Source organism: Amblyomma mixtum, chromosome 3, assembly GCF_055824585.1.
Source record: "Amblyomma mixtum isolate Tamu chromosome 3, ASM5582458v1, whole genome shotgun sequence".
NCBI lineage: Eukaryota > Metazoa > Arthropoda > Arachnida > Ixodida > Ixodidae > Amblyomma > Amblyomma mixtum.
In genome coordinates this window covers 116,386,271-116,401,581 of record NC_143014.1, presented here as the reverse complement: position 1 = coordinate 116,401,581, position 15,311 = coordinate 116,386,271, and the positions used below count along the sequence as shown (strand labels likewise).

At 47.3% G+C, this 15,311-nt stretch overlaps 1 protein-coding gene and 2 pseudogenes across 1 annotated transcript; all 3 read left to right on the top strand.

The window, feature by feature from the left end:
- The first annotated feature begins 1,135 nt into the window (after positions 1 to 1,135).
- Positions 1,136 to 2,840, top strand: LOC149351511 (uncharacterized). Its single transcript, XM_089580857.1, has 2 exons — positions 1,136 to 1,559; positions 2,316 to 2,840. Exons 1-2 carry the CDS (start codon positions 1,494 to 1,496, stop codon positions 2,838 to 2,840), a joined length of 591 nt encoding a protein of 196 aa, XP_089436983.1. The 5' UTR covers positions 1,136 to 1,493.
- An 87-nt stretch (positions 2,841 to 2,927) lies between these two features.
- Positions 2,928 to 8,835, top strand: LOC149351510 (uncharacterized; annotated as a pseudogene).
- A 1,923-nt stretch (positions 8,836 to 10,758) lies between these two features.
- On the top strand, positions 10,759 to 14,220 carry LOC149351509 (uncharacterized; annotated as a pseudogene).
- Positions 14,221 to 15,311: the final 1,091 nt, after the last annotated feature.

Sequence of the window (15,311 nt, the reverse complement as noted above, 5' to 3'; positions counted from 1 at the left end):
TGCGCACTAAAAACATCCGCAAAGTACTTTGATTTTAAACGACACGCAAAAAAACCAGGAACTACTCGAGGAATCAGCTGTTTTCAAGCAGACCGCCATATTCAGAATGATGATGTTTTTTGCCGCAGCGCACCCTCGCGGCAGCGAAAGTGACTGAAGAAACTGAGGAAGCTTGTTTTGCATTATGTTGTTGAGTTTGAAACATACTTTATTAGCAAAATAAAACATTCTTCATTTTATTCACGGTGGGTTTACAGCAAAACGTTAGCATACGGTCCCTTATTGTGCAACTAAATTATAGTGCCTAGAATATAGACCATTTTATGCATTTTACCTAGAGCGCCGCCATTTTGGGGTGGTGGCGCCGTTTATTTCTGTTCATGTCCCTAGCGCCATGCTTGTATGCGCGCGCGCATTTGTGCTGCGCCCACGGTAGCCACCATACCCACGGTGCAGCACGGAGGCGTCGTAAATTGGCGTTTCGTAGCTTCTGATTTTTTTGTGCGTGTGTGTGTATGCTAGAAATGCGCCTGGGTGACGGGAAAAGCTTTTCGAGCAAGACTGCCGCCGTTTGGTTTAGTGATGACCGGAACTCCATCGGATTATGGGGCAGGAGGCACTTCCACCGTCGTTCCGATGATTGACCTAGGCAAACGAAATTTGTTTACGAGTTGTTTGTTTGCTCTAGTGCATAGCAACGGTCGCATCGCTACCTACGACGGCGGTCGAAGAAGCGACACAGGCAGCCGCGAAGCTTCTTTTATGCTATCTGATTCGATAGAGTATGATTACCGCCAGCATAACAAAGTCACTTCATGAATGTTTACGTTAGCCGCACTTCACTTTGCTTAAATGTGCGTGGTGCGCAGACGCGAACTGTATTGTTGGACCACTCACGGTCATGAATTTCTTTCGTGAAAGCTGACCCGTATACACTTCACAATAGACCATATGCGAAATGCGCAGCGCCATCTCGTTTACAAGCTGAGAGTTAGGTCCGCCATCTTGGTTGCGGCGAGGAAGTGGCATAACTGCCATTACTCTATGGCAGGGGTTCTCAAACTTTTTTGCTTGGAGGAACCCCAAAAGCCTTCAATAAGTTCCAGGGAACCCCCCCCCCCCCCCCCCCCCCCCCCCGCTTTCACTTACCAGCAATGTTGTCGAGTGCATTTTTGCAAAGAGAGAGTTGCAAAGGTTAAATGTTTATTGCACAGATTAATACAAATACTAATGTGATGGGTGGTACTGCTTCCCTTTTAAAAGCAAGTCAAAGCGTGGCTCAGTAGCACTCAGAGCCAGTCTCATATATCAGCTGCCGGGTCAGGGCCGGTGAGGGTTCTCGCGGAACACAAGAAGACAGCCCGCGGAACCCCTGTGTTCCGCGGAACCCAGTTTGAGAACCCCTGCTCTATGGGAAGCGGAGACTGCGCAAGGCCCGCGCGGATTCACAATCCGCTGGTCATCCGCTGATCGACCCACATCATATCGCGAAAATGCCGATGCACTGCTGTGTCCCCTGGTGTAAACAGCGAGGACCCAAGGATCCAGGCGGTAACAAGGTGCGTGGTATTTGCTTTCACACACGCGTAATCCGTGCCCGAGAGGTAGGGAAACATCGGACGTACCCTTATTAATAGTCGTGTCATTGAAAAAAGATAACCTCGAGTTAAAGAGAAGTAACGTGTTGTACCTTAACTGATGCTAGTGAAAGTTTTGAAAGGCTTCCTTTCTTTCTCACGTCAACCCCGCGGTTTTTGTCTGCGGACCTTTTTTGTTTACCCTCAGCCGTGGCAGCAGCCTTGTCGTTGGAGCAAATTCAGATGCTGTGCATGTGCAGAGGCTGTGAATATTAGGGACATGGCGCTCGCTCTTGTAAGCCCGTGGTCACAAGGACTGCATTAATGCTTCGCTCGGCATTAATCGCGCCGCGGTTGAGATGCCGGATAGTGCGGATAAAGCGATGGGCGCACATTCTCGCGCCGGTGGCACACGGGGACTTCCGATCGTGATCACTGTGGTCCAACTAACCGAACCGCACCGAGTTTGCCGAGCTCTAGCGCACAACACGATCGCCTACGCTTGCGGCCGATCGCTATATCCGTGGCGCGAAAAATCGCGATCGAAAGTGCCCGCTTGACGGATATGCAGCCTGGTAACAAACACTTGCACCGTTGCAGTAAAACTATGTTTGTTGTCCGAAGTATTTTTAAATGTCGCGCGCAGGTCACAGTAGTCATGTATTGCACATATGGGTTACTGATGGATTATTTGTTGATGTAGGTTTTACTTACATGTAAATCTTTTGAAACTTGCAGGTTTCATATCATCGCTTCCCAAGGGATGCCACATTATACAAAAAGTGGATCATCGCCATCAAGCGCGACGAAGGGAAACACTTCAAAGTTACAAAAAGCACAAGAATGTGTTCAAGGCATTTCCTGCCATCAGACTTTATTCCCGGTGTATTCAGCGGCAACAACTTACTGCGAGAAACAGCCTGCCCCAGTATGTTCAGCTTTGGCAAAAAGCAACAGCTTAGCAAGTCACCCAAGAAGCGGACACTGAGTGCCTCTCCACAGGCACGTGAGATTTCAGATCTATCTGTTGCTCAAACACCGGCTGTAGAAGACAGTGAAGTAGGATTTTTTGGTGACCAGTCTACTGATCGATCATCTGCAGCAGCTTTAGAGTTTGAAGCACATGAAAAAGAGGGAGGCACTGCCAGCTGTCCACCTGCTTCTGGTACAACCTGGTTATTAAGTAGTGGTGAGCCTGTCAATGAAGTGGAACGTCTCAAAGATGTGGTTGCCACACAGCGCAATGAAATAGACAGATATTAGTGTGGGCTTAAAAATAAATAAGAAATAGACAGTCTGAAGTATAAATGTGAAGTCCTCCAGGAGCAGCTGCTCCAGACGAAGACGGATATGCACCTATGTCTGCAAGAAAATCGCCGCCTCTCTGCACGTCTTGAAGAAAAAGAAATTAGAACAAGCTTTAGCATTGACCGTTTTAAACACTCAAATGAGGACTTTCTTGCTTACACAGGAATACCATCATACCAGCACTTCCTGGCACTGATGACTTACATCAACCCCGGAAAGAATGGGAGTAATGTTTTGAAAAATGCTGGCATCAAAGCCAGCGGAGGCCGACCGCGGAAGCTGACAGCAGAGAATGAACTGTTCCTCGTACTTGTAAGGCTTCGTCTCGGCCTCTTCGAGCATGACCTGGCACACAGATTTGGGATCACTCAGTCAACAGTTTCACGCATATGTGTGTCATGGATTAACTTCATGTACATAAGACTGCAAACTACCACTCTGGGTGTCAAGAGCTGTTATAAATGCAACAATGCCTGCAGCATTCAGCACGTATCCAACAACAAGAGTTATTTTGGATGCAACAGAGATAAAGTGTGAGGTGCCCTCTTCACTTTCTCTCCAATCAAGCTCCTACTCTACTTACAAGTCTTCAAATACTTTTAAAGGCCTTATTTGTGTTTCACCAAACGGCTTAGTGAGCTTTGTGTCAGAGCTCTACACAGGTTCTATCTCAGACAGGGAGGCCGTACTGAAAACTGGAATTCTGAACCTCAAGTTTGACAGAAATAATTCCGTCATGGCAGACAAGCGGTTCTTGATTGAGGACCTTTTGGCAAGCAAAAATGTGAAGCTGAACATTCCACCATTTCTGCACAGGAATGCCCTCTCTGAACAACAAGTCAGGGGAACTAAGGAGATTGCTTCATTGAGGATCCATGTAGAAAGAATAAGAAGGGTCAAATCACTCCATATATTTGACCGGCCGATCCCACTCACACTGGCTCCCATAATCAATCAAATCTGAACTGTGGCTGCTATTATCACAAACTTTGCAAGCCCTTTGAGCAAACCTTCACAACCAAGCACGCAACAGCTGGCACTTCCACCATCGCTAATGTGTGAATAACTTAGAGGATGACCTCTATAAATGCTGCCTCAAACCATGCAGCAAGATAGCACAGGTGCAGAAACTTCCCTCACCCCAGTAATCAGGAGAGGGCACAAGGACTAGAGTATTATGACAACAGATTCTGTGCAATCCTGTACGAAAAACAAGTGTAATAAAGAGAAACTACAGTGATGCACTAAATTTACCGTGCTTTACTGATGGATCACACTCATGAAAGCGATCACTTAGCACCGAGAAGAATGACCAAAATTTTGCTTCTTAAAAAGGGCTGGTGCCATCATGGGGTTAGGAATTTCGGCTCGTTTTGTTTGGGAAGTGGCCACAAAATGTAGGCTTGCAGACTATGCAGGCATGCCTCTGTTAGTTTGATGAAATTTCAAGAAATCAATAAATGAGCATCTGTCCAATTTTTTTCTTGCCCCTATTCAGCACTACAATATGTTTCACCAACTAGCCCAAAAACGAACCGTTTTATTCTATACCACAAAACCTGCTTTCAACAAGAGTTACTTCTTAAAATTAGCTTTCGTGTGACTTTATTTGATTTATTCAGGGAATGCAAAAATATACAATGGGTGATCAAAAGACAAGATAAGGAGTGGACAGTTATACAAAGGAAGCCATACATACAAAAAATCACTAGCTGCAATATGTGTAGATCACTACAATGAAGAAAAACGAATGGTCAAACCATAGATGAATGCAATTTCATTAAAACACATTCTCGGAATTCTCACACCACAGCAGTGTCGCGAGCAGCAAAGTAACGCAGAGCAGTACTGAAAACGAACTCATCCAACTGTGACTTAACATTGTCCCACTTCCCTTGATCGAAGTAAATGCACTCCACAGCCATCCACTTTTCTGAGAACACAACAAAGTCTGCCCATTTGCATTCTGTGACAGCCATCTGTCCTAAAACTTGATAAAAATATTCATCATCTCTCTTGAGCTGAGGTGTACCATTAACAAATTCAAGACAAAAGTTTTTGTAGGTACAGTGTCAGCTTCACTGTATTTCAAAGAGTAAGGGCATTTAATCTCTAAGACACCATAGGTGCCTTCTTCAGGGTCAAAGGCCAACCTATCCGGGCTTGCACCCAGCCATGGAGAGCCAGGGTGCACAGCAAGGCCACAATATTGCAGGGTCACGTTGTGTCCTGCAGCTTTCATTGTAGTGGCATACCGTTCCGCTGCAGCAGACTCGTTTTTTTACATACTGTATAGCCCGTACCCGGGACAGATCTTTTGGGTTCAAGAGATTCCTTAAACCTTTCTCTGTCCATTCTTTTCGCCTCATGACCTTGCCAAAATAGATGCTGTGAGGCGGTGTCGTCGTGCTGAGTGCCACTTGTCGCTCAGGGCCACTGCCTGGTATTTGCTTCTAGGTCCTGGGCTTCCTCAGGAGCAAGCTGAAGGTGCTAGGAAAGAAAAACAGTATTATGTATTTCCCGCAAGTCTGCACTTTATTGATTTTCAGCAGTTCTCAATAATCCTGCTTGGTGCACATCCAGCCTATTTCGACTTTTACTCGTAAAAGTGCACCAGATGACGCTAATGTGAGCTTGCAAAATGTTGATCGATTCAATGGCCAAACTGAAATTTTCACAATTCGCTGCAAGCCAGACATCTTTCATGCCTTGTGTGAGCCACCGCACAGCTGTTTGTGTTATATCATGCTGCAGAGCTATTTTAATTTTTGGCCTATTCTATGAAGTGTTAACAAGACACCACCTTACACTAGACCATCTAAAAGGGGTGGGGCAGGAGAAATAAAACATCCTGTGTCTCAGGCATCGTAATTATCACTGTACAGTATTTGGCCACGACCATGGCAACAAAAAGTTCGAACTGTTGGCTGTGCAAACATGCGGCATGCTTCACGGCTTAGTATTCTCGAGCACTTCATTCTGAGAGAAAACACGAGCCATGAACTGATGGTCAATCTTGGCTGTAAAGGGAAAGTACACACCCACAACCAGTCAAAGAGAAGTTCTGCTTCATTACGAAATGTAGGTTCACTTTCACCACCAACTGGTATTTTTGGTGAATTATGAAGCTACAGTGCATTTAGCAAAGGGCTGATTGCATTGCTTAACATGGCTACTACTATGGTTGGTAAATAAGCATATTAAAATTCCGGTCCCCATGCTGGTTCTTTACCCTGTACGACTGCCCCTGGCACTCGTCGAAAGTAATATGGCAGCTAGGTGAGCTCTGACCGATGCTCATTACTTTAAATGCACATTAGGTGAATGACAAATTGCACCAATAAAAAACCGGAAACTACAACAAAAAAAGAGCAAGAACATGCAGCTGGCTTTGAATCAGTCAATAAAGTGAGCAGTTTTAGCTGTGCACATAGGAGGCAAGAAACAGTAATCGTTCCCATGAGCCAGTTCATGAGATAAAGAGCACTTTATGCCTAGCGATTAAGAGCAGCAGGTCTAAATGTATAGTATAGTCAGACATGCATGCGTCTCCACTGCTGAGGCAGCTCTGTGCAGGCAAGTTCTGGTGGTGGCTCTGCAAATCCCTGCTGCTTCAACAGGGCTAGCAGGCGTCGTACTGCTGCAAGGACATGACTGCAGGCTCCACTCTTTCCTGCTGGGCATTCGCAGGTAGTGTGAAAAGACAGCTGCACATTGTAGGGACGGCCACTTTTCTTTTGACTTCGGAAACATGTGCAATGCAAGTGCACGATACCAAGTCTGAAAAGAAAATCCAGAACAGTGCTGTGGTACTCATGAAGTTCAAAGCTTATCCTATAACACTGGTATGTGCACTGATGGGAGAGTGCCCAAGAACAAAGACATCTCAATGCATGTAAGATACAACTCTTGCATAAAGACCTTACAGCCAGTGTTTGTTTCGTGATTAAAGCTGCAATTAAAACTGGTTCTAGCAATCAATAAACGCTTTTCTGGGTGTTTCTATATAGGTAACGTAACCACACGAAAAATCACGAGATGAAGCTAAAAAAAATGGCTGAGGCTTAACTTAGTTAACCCTGGTCAGATGCGAAGCATATTGATGGCTAGGCTTGGTAATACATGGCTTTCCTTGGTTGAATACTTCGTCATTTTAATACAACCACTAGAAGCCTTCGTCGTGAGGGAAGAAAACGGCATGGCTACAGCGGAACGCCGACTAACCCCGAGACGCGCGTTGGATGGGCGCCTGGATTGCCACGGAAGCCGCGTCCGCCTGCCCGGTGGAGCGAGCGTTTCACCTACACCGAGTGTGAACGCGCGTTCGAAATGCGCGGGAATGCCGCTCGAGGACATTCCGGTGTCTGTGCGATGGCATCGTTCTCCCTCTCCCAGCGCGTGACGGCGATCTGTCGTGACGTCATGTGTTACGTGGTATGTCACGTGGTGTGACGTCACTGTACCACGTGGTGTGCACGGCGTGTAACCACGGCGAAGGGCTGTAGTGTACCTCCGTCTTCCTCTGTCGTGACGTCATGTGTCACGTAGTATGTCACGTGGTGTGACGTCACTGTACCACGTGGTGTGCATGGCGCATAACCACGGCGAAGGGCTGTAGTGTACCTCCGTCTTCCTCTGTCGTGACGTCATGTGTCACGTGGTATGTCACGTGGTGTGACGTCACTGTACCACGTGGTGTGCACGGCGCGTAACCACGGCGAAGGGCTGTAGTGTACCTCTAGTAATATGCTTCGCATAAAAACATCTTGGGGCTTTGGGTACCGCAACCACCAAGGCACGCCGCAGTGGAGTGCTCCGGATTAATTTAGACTACCTGTGGTTGTTTAACGTGCCCTAGAACGCAAGTAAATGTACAAGGGCGTTTTTGCATTTCGCCTCTATCGAAACGTCTCGCGAAAACCACCACCGGCAGACACATCCTACACACCTTCGGTATCCGCCTACCAGCCACGGATCCCACCAGGTCCCCCGCCACATTCACCGCGAATTACTTATTAAACCTCTCCCCAAAAACATGCACCACACCTACCATGAACCCCGCCGCAGAGCTCGCGCACAGGCACTCCACGAACACTATGGCATGGAACCGTATGCCGTTTGGGTGGATGCCGCATGCACGGGCGAGGACGGGATTGTAGTCATCAGGAACCCCTCCCTCCAACCGATTGCCACCATTCACATTTCCCCTGCTGCCACTTCGGAGGAGGCCGCCATTGCCCTAGCCACCACACGCACGGAGGCCCGATATATACTATCTGATTCTAAAAGTGCCATACTAAATTTTGCTCTCGTGAGGGTTCAAGGACGTGAACTCCCTCGCCGCCCACCCGCCCCGCCACATGGAGCTGATATGGGTGCCTCTCAACTCCGGGAATACCGGAAACGAGGCTGCCAATGCTTTAGCCCGAGGTTCTCTCAACTGGGCACCGGCGGCTTCCGATCTGGGGTTCTTGCGGGAGCGCATGCACTCGTTCAGTGAAATAACGCAAGCGTGCAAAGCCGAGCGTCGCTCTACCCTCCACCCCATCCCTCCCTCGACAATTATCACAGACACTTTGGAGGCGGCTCCAAACACTCTTTACCCTCCCCTTATATGCCCTCGCGCTATCACCAAGTACACACAAAACCCTCCTGTACCCTCTGCAACCACCCCAAAGCCACTCTCGACCATATTCTTTTCCTCTGCCCAGCGGATCCTACCCCGCGGAGACTGGAGCACCTTACCACTTGGGAGGCTTGGGAGACCCTACTGCGCTCTGAGGACCCGGCCAAGCAAGCCATCGCCGTAGGCCGGGCTGCCAGCGTCATGAGCCTCCGGGACATAAATATTTGAGTGCAGTGGGGCCATGCGGGGGCCCACGGACCTATTCTATGTGTCCCAAACTCCCCTGTTGCAAATAAAGTTTTCACCACCACCCTTAGCCAGAAAGTTCTAACATATAATAAAGCTCAGAAATCTGAACGTCATCACTCCTGTTGTTCTTTGCACCCCGTGAGCTTCGTGCATACGACAACCTACTCAGGGCATCGAATGGCGATGCTGTTACTCTTGATTTTTCCACCCCATGCACCTCGAGCACACAGTAACAGACTCACGGCATCAAGCGGCGTGCTCTTGTTTTTCTTTATTTAGCATCCCATGAGCTGGAATGTCGCAACATAGGCTCAGGGGTATGAGCGGCGTTACTCCTTTACTTCATCTTATTAATTAGCACCCTGTGAGCCTCGAGCACACAGCAGCCAAATGATCTGTTTCTGAGCTCACCATATCTCAGTAGTAGACGTCCTGTTATTCATATTCGCACACTGTGAGCCTCGAGCACATAGCAATCGACTCACGGTGTCAAACGGCTTTGCTGTCTCATCCTTCTTGCATCCTGTCGGGCAGAATCTCACGAGGGTCGTTTGGCTGAGGGGTTGAAGAAATCCCAATTGAAAAAAACATTCGGTTCAAATGGGAAATTGCCAATTGGGAAGAATTAGATATGTCCAAATGTGTTTTCGACACCATTGGAGAACAATTGGGAAATACGAATTGGCCGACACCAAATAGTCAGCTCCAATTGAGCAGGCACCAAATGGTCCACCCCAATTAAAAAACCTAATTTGGTCTGATCCAGTAGACATTTCATGGCCTACGTCATCAGCGCAAGTGTGTTGGTAAAACCAAGTTAATTCATTGCACATTCAGTTGCAGTGTGATCCAATAGTGTAGACCGAAGTGGATATTCTCCCGGGAGTTTAGGAGACGCTGTGCGTTTAGTGCTAAAAATGGGAATTGAAATTGTGATAATTCCAAGCATTTCGGCAGTGACGAGAAGCAAGCCTGCAATGAAGGAACACAGACACAGTCAATATATATACACAAAACATACTTTTGCTCCAACTTATATACCCCATTCATGAGACTGCTGCTGGAGCCAGTGGCGCTTGTCTGTTGGGCAAAGTTGTTTCATTGATTCATGCCCGCAGTGATAGTTCAAATGATTAAATTAATGCAGTAGATAAAGCAGCTTACTAAGACCTCATTACTTAGCAGTTTTGTGTTCATAGAGAGCAATATTCTGATCCCAATTAAAGCAATCATTGGCTTCCAATTGGTTTTTTCCAATTGGAGATTTTCCAGCCGTGTATCTTTAACCAACTGGAGCATCGAGTTCGACCTTCCTGCTGGCTCACTTGCAATATGCTGTCGACTATTCATTTTGAGCAAGGCACTAACTCTTACCTGGCTATAGCGGACTGTACTTGGTAATAGAGGAATCACTCTGCCTTTAATGAAGTCCCGTGAACCGGTTGGATAATTCAGTTGAAATGGCAGAGCGAACTGAACCCCAATTGGAAGCTGAGAGACCGAATTGGACTGGTCAGTTGGAATCAGAAACCAACTGGATTCCCCAATCTTTGGGTATGCAAAACCGCTTGGTCATCTGCCAACATTGGGCACCGGAAGCATGACCGGAAGTCTGGTCTCCATCTTGGTTGCGGCGAGTGCTGAGCTCATAGAGTTAATATAACCAACTGGTTGAGCTGCCAGCCTTATAGTGAACTAGAATAGTGAACTAGAATACTCTCTAGTGGCGCGAGCGGCGAGGCGCAGGCAAGCCATTTTCCAACAGACGCCACCAGATGGCGCCACCGCAACTTTTTCTAGGCACGGGAATTCGCGGAGTGTTGAAAAGTTCGTCTGTTATCTTGCGTTTTTCAGCTCATTTACTAATTAGAATCGCTCATTTATTCTTTCTTGAGTATTCTAGTTCACTATAGCCAGCCTGTACGCCGTATTGAGAGTTGTTTGCATTTGAGCGAAAGTTTTTACGATGGCAACTCCTCTCGTCACATACCAGCCGTTATGCATTCCGAGTCGGAGCAGCTCAGGTTGGACGACGGATTTGACCGTCGTTCCGCATATTTCGGAGCTCACATTAGAATGGCTGTGCGACCAGAAAGGCCCCTCTGCTCGACAACGCAAGAAAGCGTACAGCTTTGCCATCGAGGCCTACTGTTCGCCGTCATCGCTTCGCACGAACGCATGTGACTTGGGGTAAGCAACTTTTTGCTGTAGCGCTCTAGGCGTACTCTGCGAACGGCGTCTGACGGCAGCCTTGCCCCGGCGCTCTGTACTCTTCCATTACACGCACACCCACATTCGTACCTCGCTCATTTGATATGGAAGCGTCCTTCCGACTGGACGTACCAAGCGCATCCTAAAATTCTGGATGGATGGATGGATGGATGGATGGATAGGAGCGCCCCCTTTGAAACGGGGTGGTGGCAATTGCCACCATGCTCAGCTTTTTTATTTATTATTTTTTTGTTTACTGTGTTGGCAATTCTCATTAAGATTCTCCATCACCTTTGCCTACGGTTTCCTACTATTCTAACCTTATGCCGCATCTCCGCTTTTCAGCCACCAATCCTCCAATCGCTTTTTGCTGACTTCCACTGCAGATTTATTTACATGACCATTGTTATCTTTAAACCCTAGGGCCTCAGAAAGAGTGACTGTGCCTGCATCGACATCCGGATGGATACCATCACATTTGATTATGAGGTGTTCAATTGTTTCCACAGATCTACCACACACTGCACATGTGTCATCTTCTTCGTTAAATTTCTTTTTGTAGCTGCGCGTTCTAAGACACCCTGATCTAGCTTCAAAAAGTAGGGCACTGCCTCTTGAGTTATCATAGAGAAATTCTTTCCTGATCTGCCTTTTCCAGAATCGATATAGTTCTACACTATGTTTCTTTTCCATTGAATTCATCCAATTTTTAACTTCCGCGTTTTTAACCTGTCGTTTAATGCTCTTTCTTTCTCCGTCCTCATGACCGGCATACTTACTGGTTAGTTTTCTAGTTCTTTTCCGCCACTGTGAGTCAACGTTCTTTCTGTATAAATATTTAAATACCTCAGCTGCCCATCTGTTATCGTCCAATTTCCTCAGGCGTTCTTCATATAGTATTTTACTCTTAGCTTCCCGTGCCTCGAACGATGCCCAGCCCATATCCCATTGTACTGCCTCGTTTGTGGTTTTGCCGTGGGCACCTAGTGCTAATCTTCCAACAGCTCTCTGATTTACGTCTAGTCTCGACTGTGCTCCGCTGTGCTTCTCCGCGCCATCTGGCGCAAGAAATAAGAACTGATGCTTGAAAAGTTCTTGACATCAGCCAAGCCAAGCCTCTCGCCAATCCTCCTCCAGCCGTTCTCGCTGTTTTGTTTGCTTCAGGTTGTGATTCTCGTGTGCTCCGCAACTAGAAATGCCGAGAAGCATTTAATTACTGGTAACGGAGCTGGCTGCATCGCGAGTCTATTTTTTTTTTTGTTCCAAGAAAAACTATGCAAGCAGAAGAAAATGAAATAATTGACTAAAAGCCAGAGAAGTGCTCTGCCAGGTGTCGTTGTTACGAGGTAAACACAGTTAGGCCTACAGCTTGAAAATCGCCAAATTATTTGAAAAACAGGGGCTAGTTATCGCTTATACTTCTGCGTGTGGGCGAGAGTGCAAAATAAAAGCGAACCGCTACCATTTGAGCGAGCTATCCCGCCGGAGAATGCAGCGGCGACATGTTTTTATTTCGAAGCGGGCGAGCTGGGCGCCGCCATCTTGTCAACGCAACCCGTAACGTGCCCGTAGCGCACGCACGCAACGACACGATGCGTGCGTACGTACGCAAGCGGCCCAGCGGTACGGAACGTTCTGCGCATGCGCACTCGCGACCCGCAACGCTCCTGCGTACGTAACGCCGTTCCGTACGGCCAACTAAAAGTGTCTTATATGTTGAAGGGGCGGACGCCGAATCGCCGCAGAAACATTTTGCGAAACAGACGCACCGATACGCAATCGAACGGCCGCGTGCCCAGAGCGGTGCATATTGCCTTGCAAATCGGTTCTCGCAGTTTTCTCTTACCCGCCGCGGTGGATTAGTCAGCTAAGGCTCTCTATTGCTATGTGCGAGATTGAGGGATCGAGTCTCGCTCGGCGGCGGCTTTGTTTCGATAGAGGCGAAATGCAAAAACGCCCTTGTACATTTACTTGCGTTTTAGGGCACGTTAAACAACCGCAGGTAGTCTAAATCAATCCGGAGCACTCCACTGCGGCGTGCCTTGGTGGTTGCGGTACCCAAAGCCCCAGGATTTGTTTTTTTTAGTTTCATCTCGTGATTTTTCTTGTGGTTACGTTACCTATATAGAAACACCCAGAAAAGCGTTTATTGATTGCTAGAACCAGTTTTAATTGCAGCTTTAATTATGAAACAAACACTGGCCGTAAGGTCTTTATGCGAGAGTTGTATCTTACATGCATTGAGATGTCTTTGTGCTTGGGCCCTCTCCCATCAGTGCACATACCAGTGTTATAGGATAAGCTTTGAACTTCATGAGTACCACAGCACTGTTTTGGATTTTCTTTTCAGACTTGGTATCGTCCACGTGCATTGCACATGTTTCCGAAGTCAAAAGAAAAGTGGCCGTCCCTACAATGTGCAGCTGTCTTTTCACACTGCCACTGGCGTGAATCGTACCACTACCTGCGAATCCCCAGCAGGAAAGAGCGGAGCCTGCAGTCATGTCCTTGCAGCAGTACGACGCCTGCTAGCCCTGTTGAAGCAGCAGGGATTTGCAGAGCCACCACCAGAGCTTGCCTGCACAGAGCTGCCTCAGCAGTGGAGACGCCCAAGACAGAAAGGCATCAAGCCTGCCAGTGTTCTTGACGTGGACTGGCGAGCCCCACGGGAAGGCGGTGCGCAGTTGTCAGTGACTGCTCGCCTTTTGGATGCAAGCTTGGACTACCAAGACGAAGCTAGCCAAGTAGCCGCAATACAGTCACTTGGTACAGAGCTGGAGGCACTGGGCGACCTTCCTTTTGCCGCTGTCTTGCGGGACGTGCAGGTTCCACTGGTGAAGACAAAGGCAGGTCTTGCTCCAGTAGACTCGCCATTGACCTACCAGCAGTCGGACAGTCCGCATGATTTCAAGACTTGGTTGTCATCAACCATAGCCCCTGGTGCAGGCACCAGTTGTGCTGTCCCACGACTGCAGCTTTTCTCTGGTGCAGTGCCGCACACATTTCCTGCTGTCTTCACAGCTGACGAAAAACAAATCCTGATGGTTAGCACATTAGTTGTTGCTTTCGTTCACTGCATTTACAGGGTGCTTTTGCAGGTTTGCCATGTGTTTATGGTAGCAAAAGTGTTATTTGTTTGTCCAGCATATAGCGAGTGCTTTTTACATATGACAGTAAGCATGCTTGTTGAAATGCTTCTGCTGTCCTAACTGTGCATTAGTGCTTACTGTCTTTTACATTCAGGTCTGAGTGATTAAGAGCACATATTGAGCACCATGTCTGGTAAATATTTAACATTCGTTGACGAGGTCTTGCTGGCACTTACACACCATTTACATGCCAGGTCATGGAAAGTGTTGCTACTGATCTTGTTAAAAGGTTTAAAATGTAACCTCCAAAAGTTCACTGGCTGTGATAGCACCATCCAGGCTGCAAGGCCATTTAGTCTGGCGATGGGCATCTGCTGTGATAGTGTTAAAGCATGCATGTCTGACTATACTATACATTTAGACCTGCTGCTCTTAATCGCTAGGCATAAAGTGCTCTTTATCTCATGAACTGGCTCATGGGAACGATTACTGTTTAAAATATTCCTGCCTCCTATGTGCACAGCTAAAACTGCTCACTTTATTGACTGATTCACAGCCAGCTGCATGTTCTTGCTCTTTTTTCGTTGTAGTTCCCGGTTTTTTATTGGTGCAATTTGTCATTCACATAATGTGCATTGAAAGTAATGAGCATCGGTCAGAGCTCACCTAGCTGCCATATTACTTTCGACGAGTGCCAGGGCCAGTCGTACAGGGTAAAGAACCAGCATGGGGACCGGAATTTTAATATGCTTATTTACCAACCATAGTAGTAGCCATGTTAAGCCATGCAATCAGCCCTTTGCTAAATGCACTGTAGCTTCATAATTCACCAAAAATGCCAGTTGGTGGTGAAAGTGAACCTACATTTCTTAATGAAGCAGAACTTCTCTTTGACTGGTTGTGGGTGTGTACTTTCCCTTTACAGCCAAGATTGACCATCAGTTCATGGCTCGTGTTTTCTCTCAGAATGAAGTGCTTGCGAATACTAAGCCGTGAAGCATGCCGCATGTTTGCACAGCCAACAGTTCGAACTTTCTGTTGCCATGGTCGTGGCCAAATACTGTACAGTGATAATTACGTTGCCTGAGACACAGAAGAATAACCGGTTTGCTACCCTACACGGGGGAAAGTTGGGAGGGGATAAAAAAATGAAACAGAAAAGAGGGTAGCAAAAAAGTGCAGTCACTATGAGGAAATAAAGAATGCCTTGGGAGCAATGCAAAGGGGGAAAGCAGCTGTTGAAGATCAGGT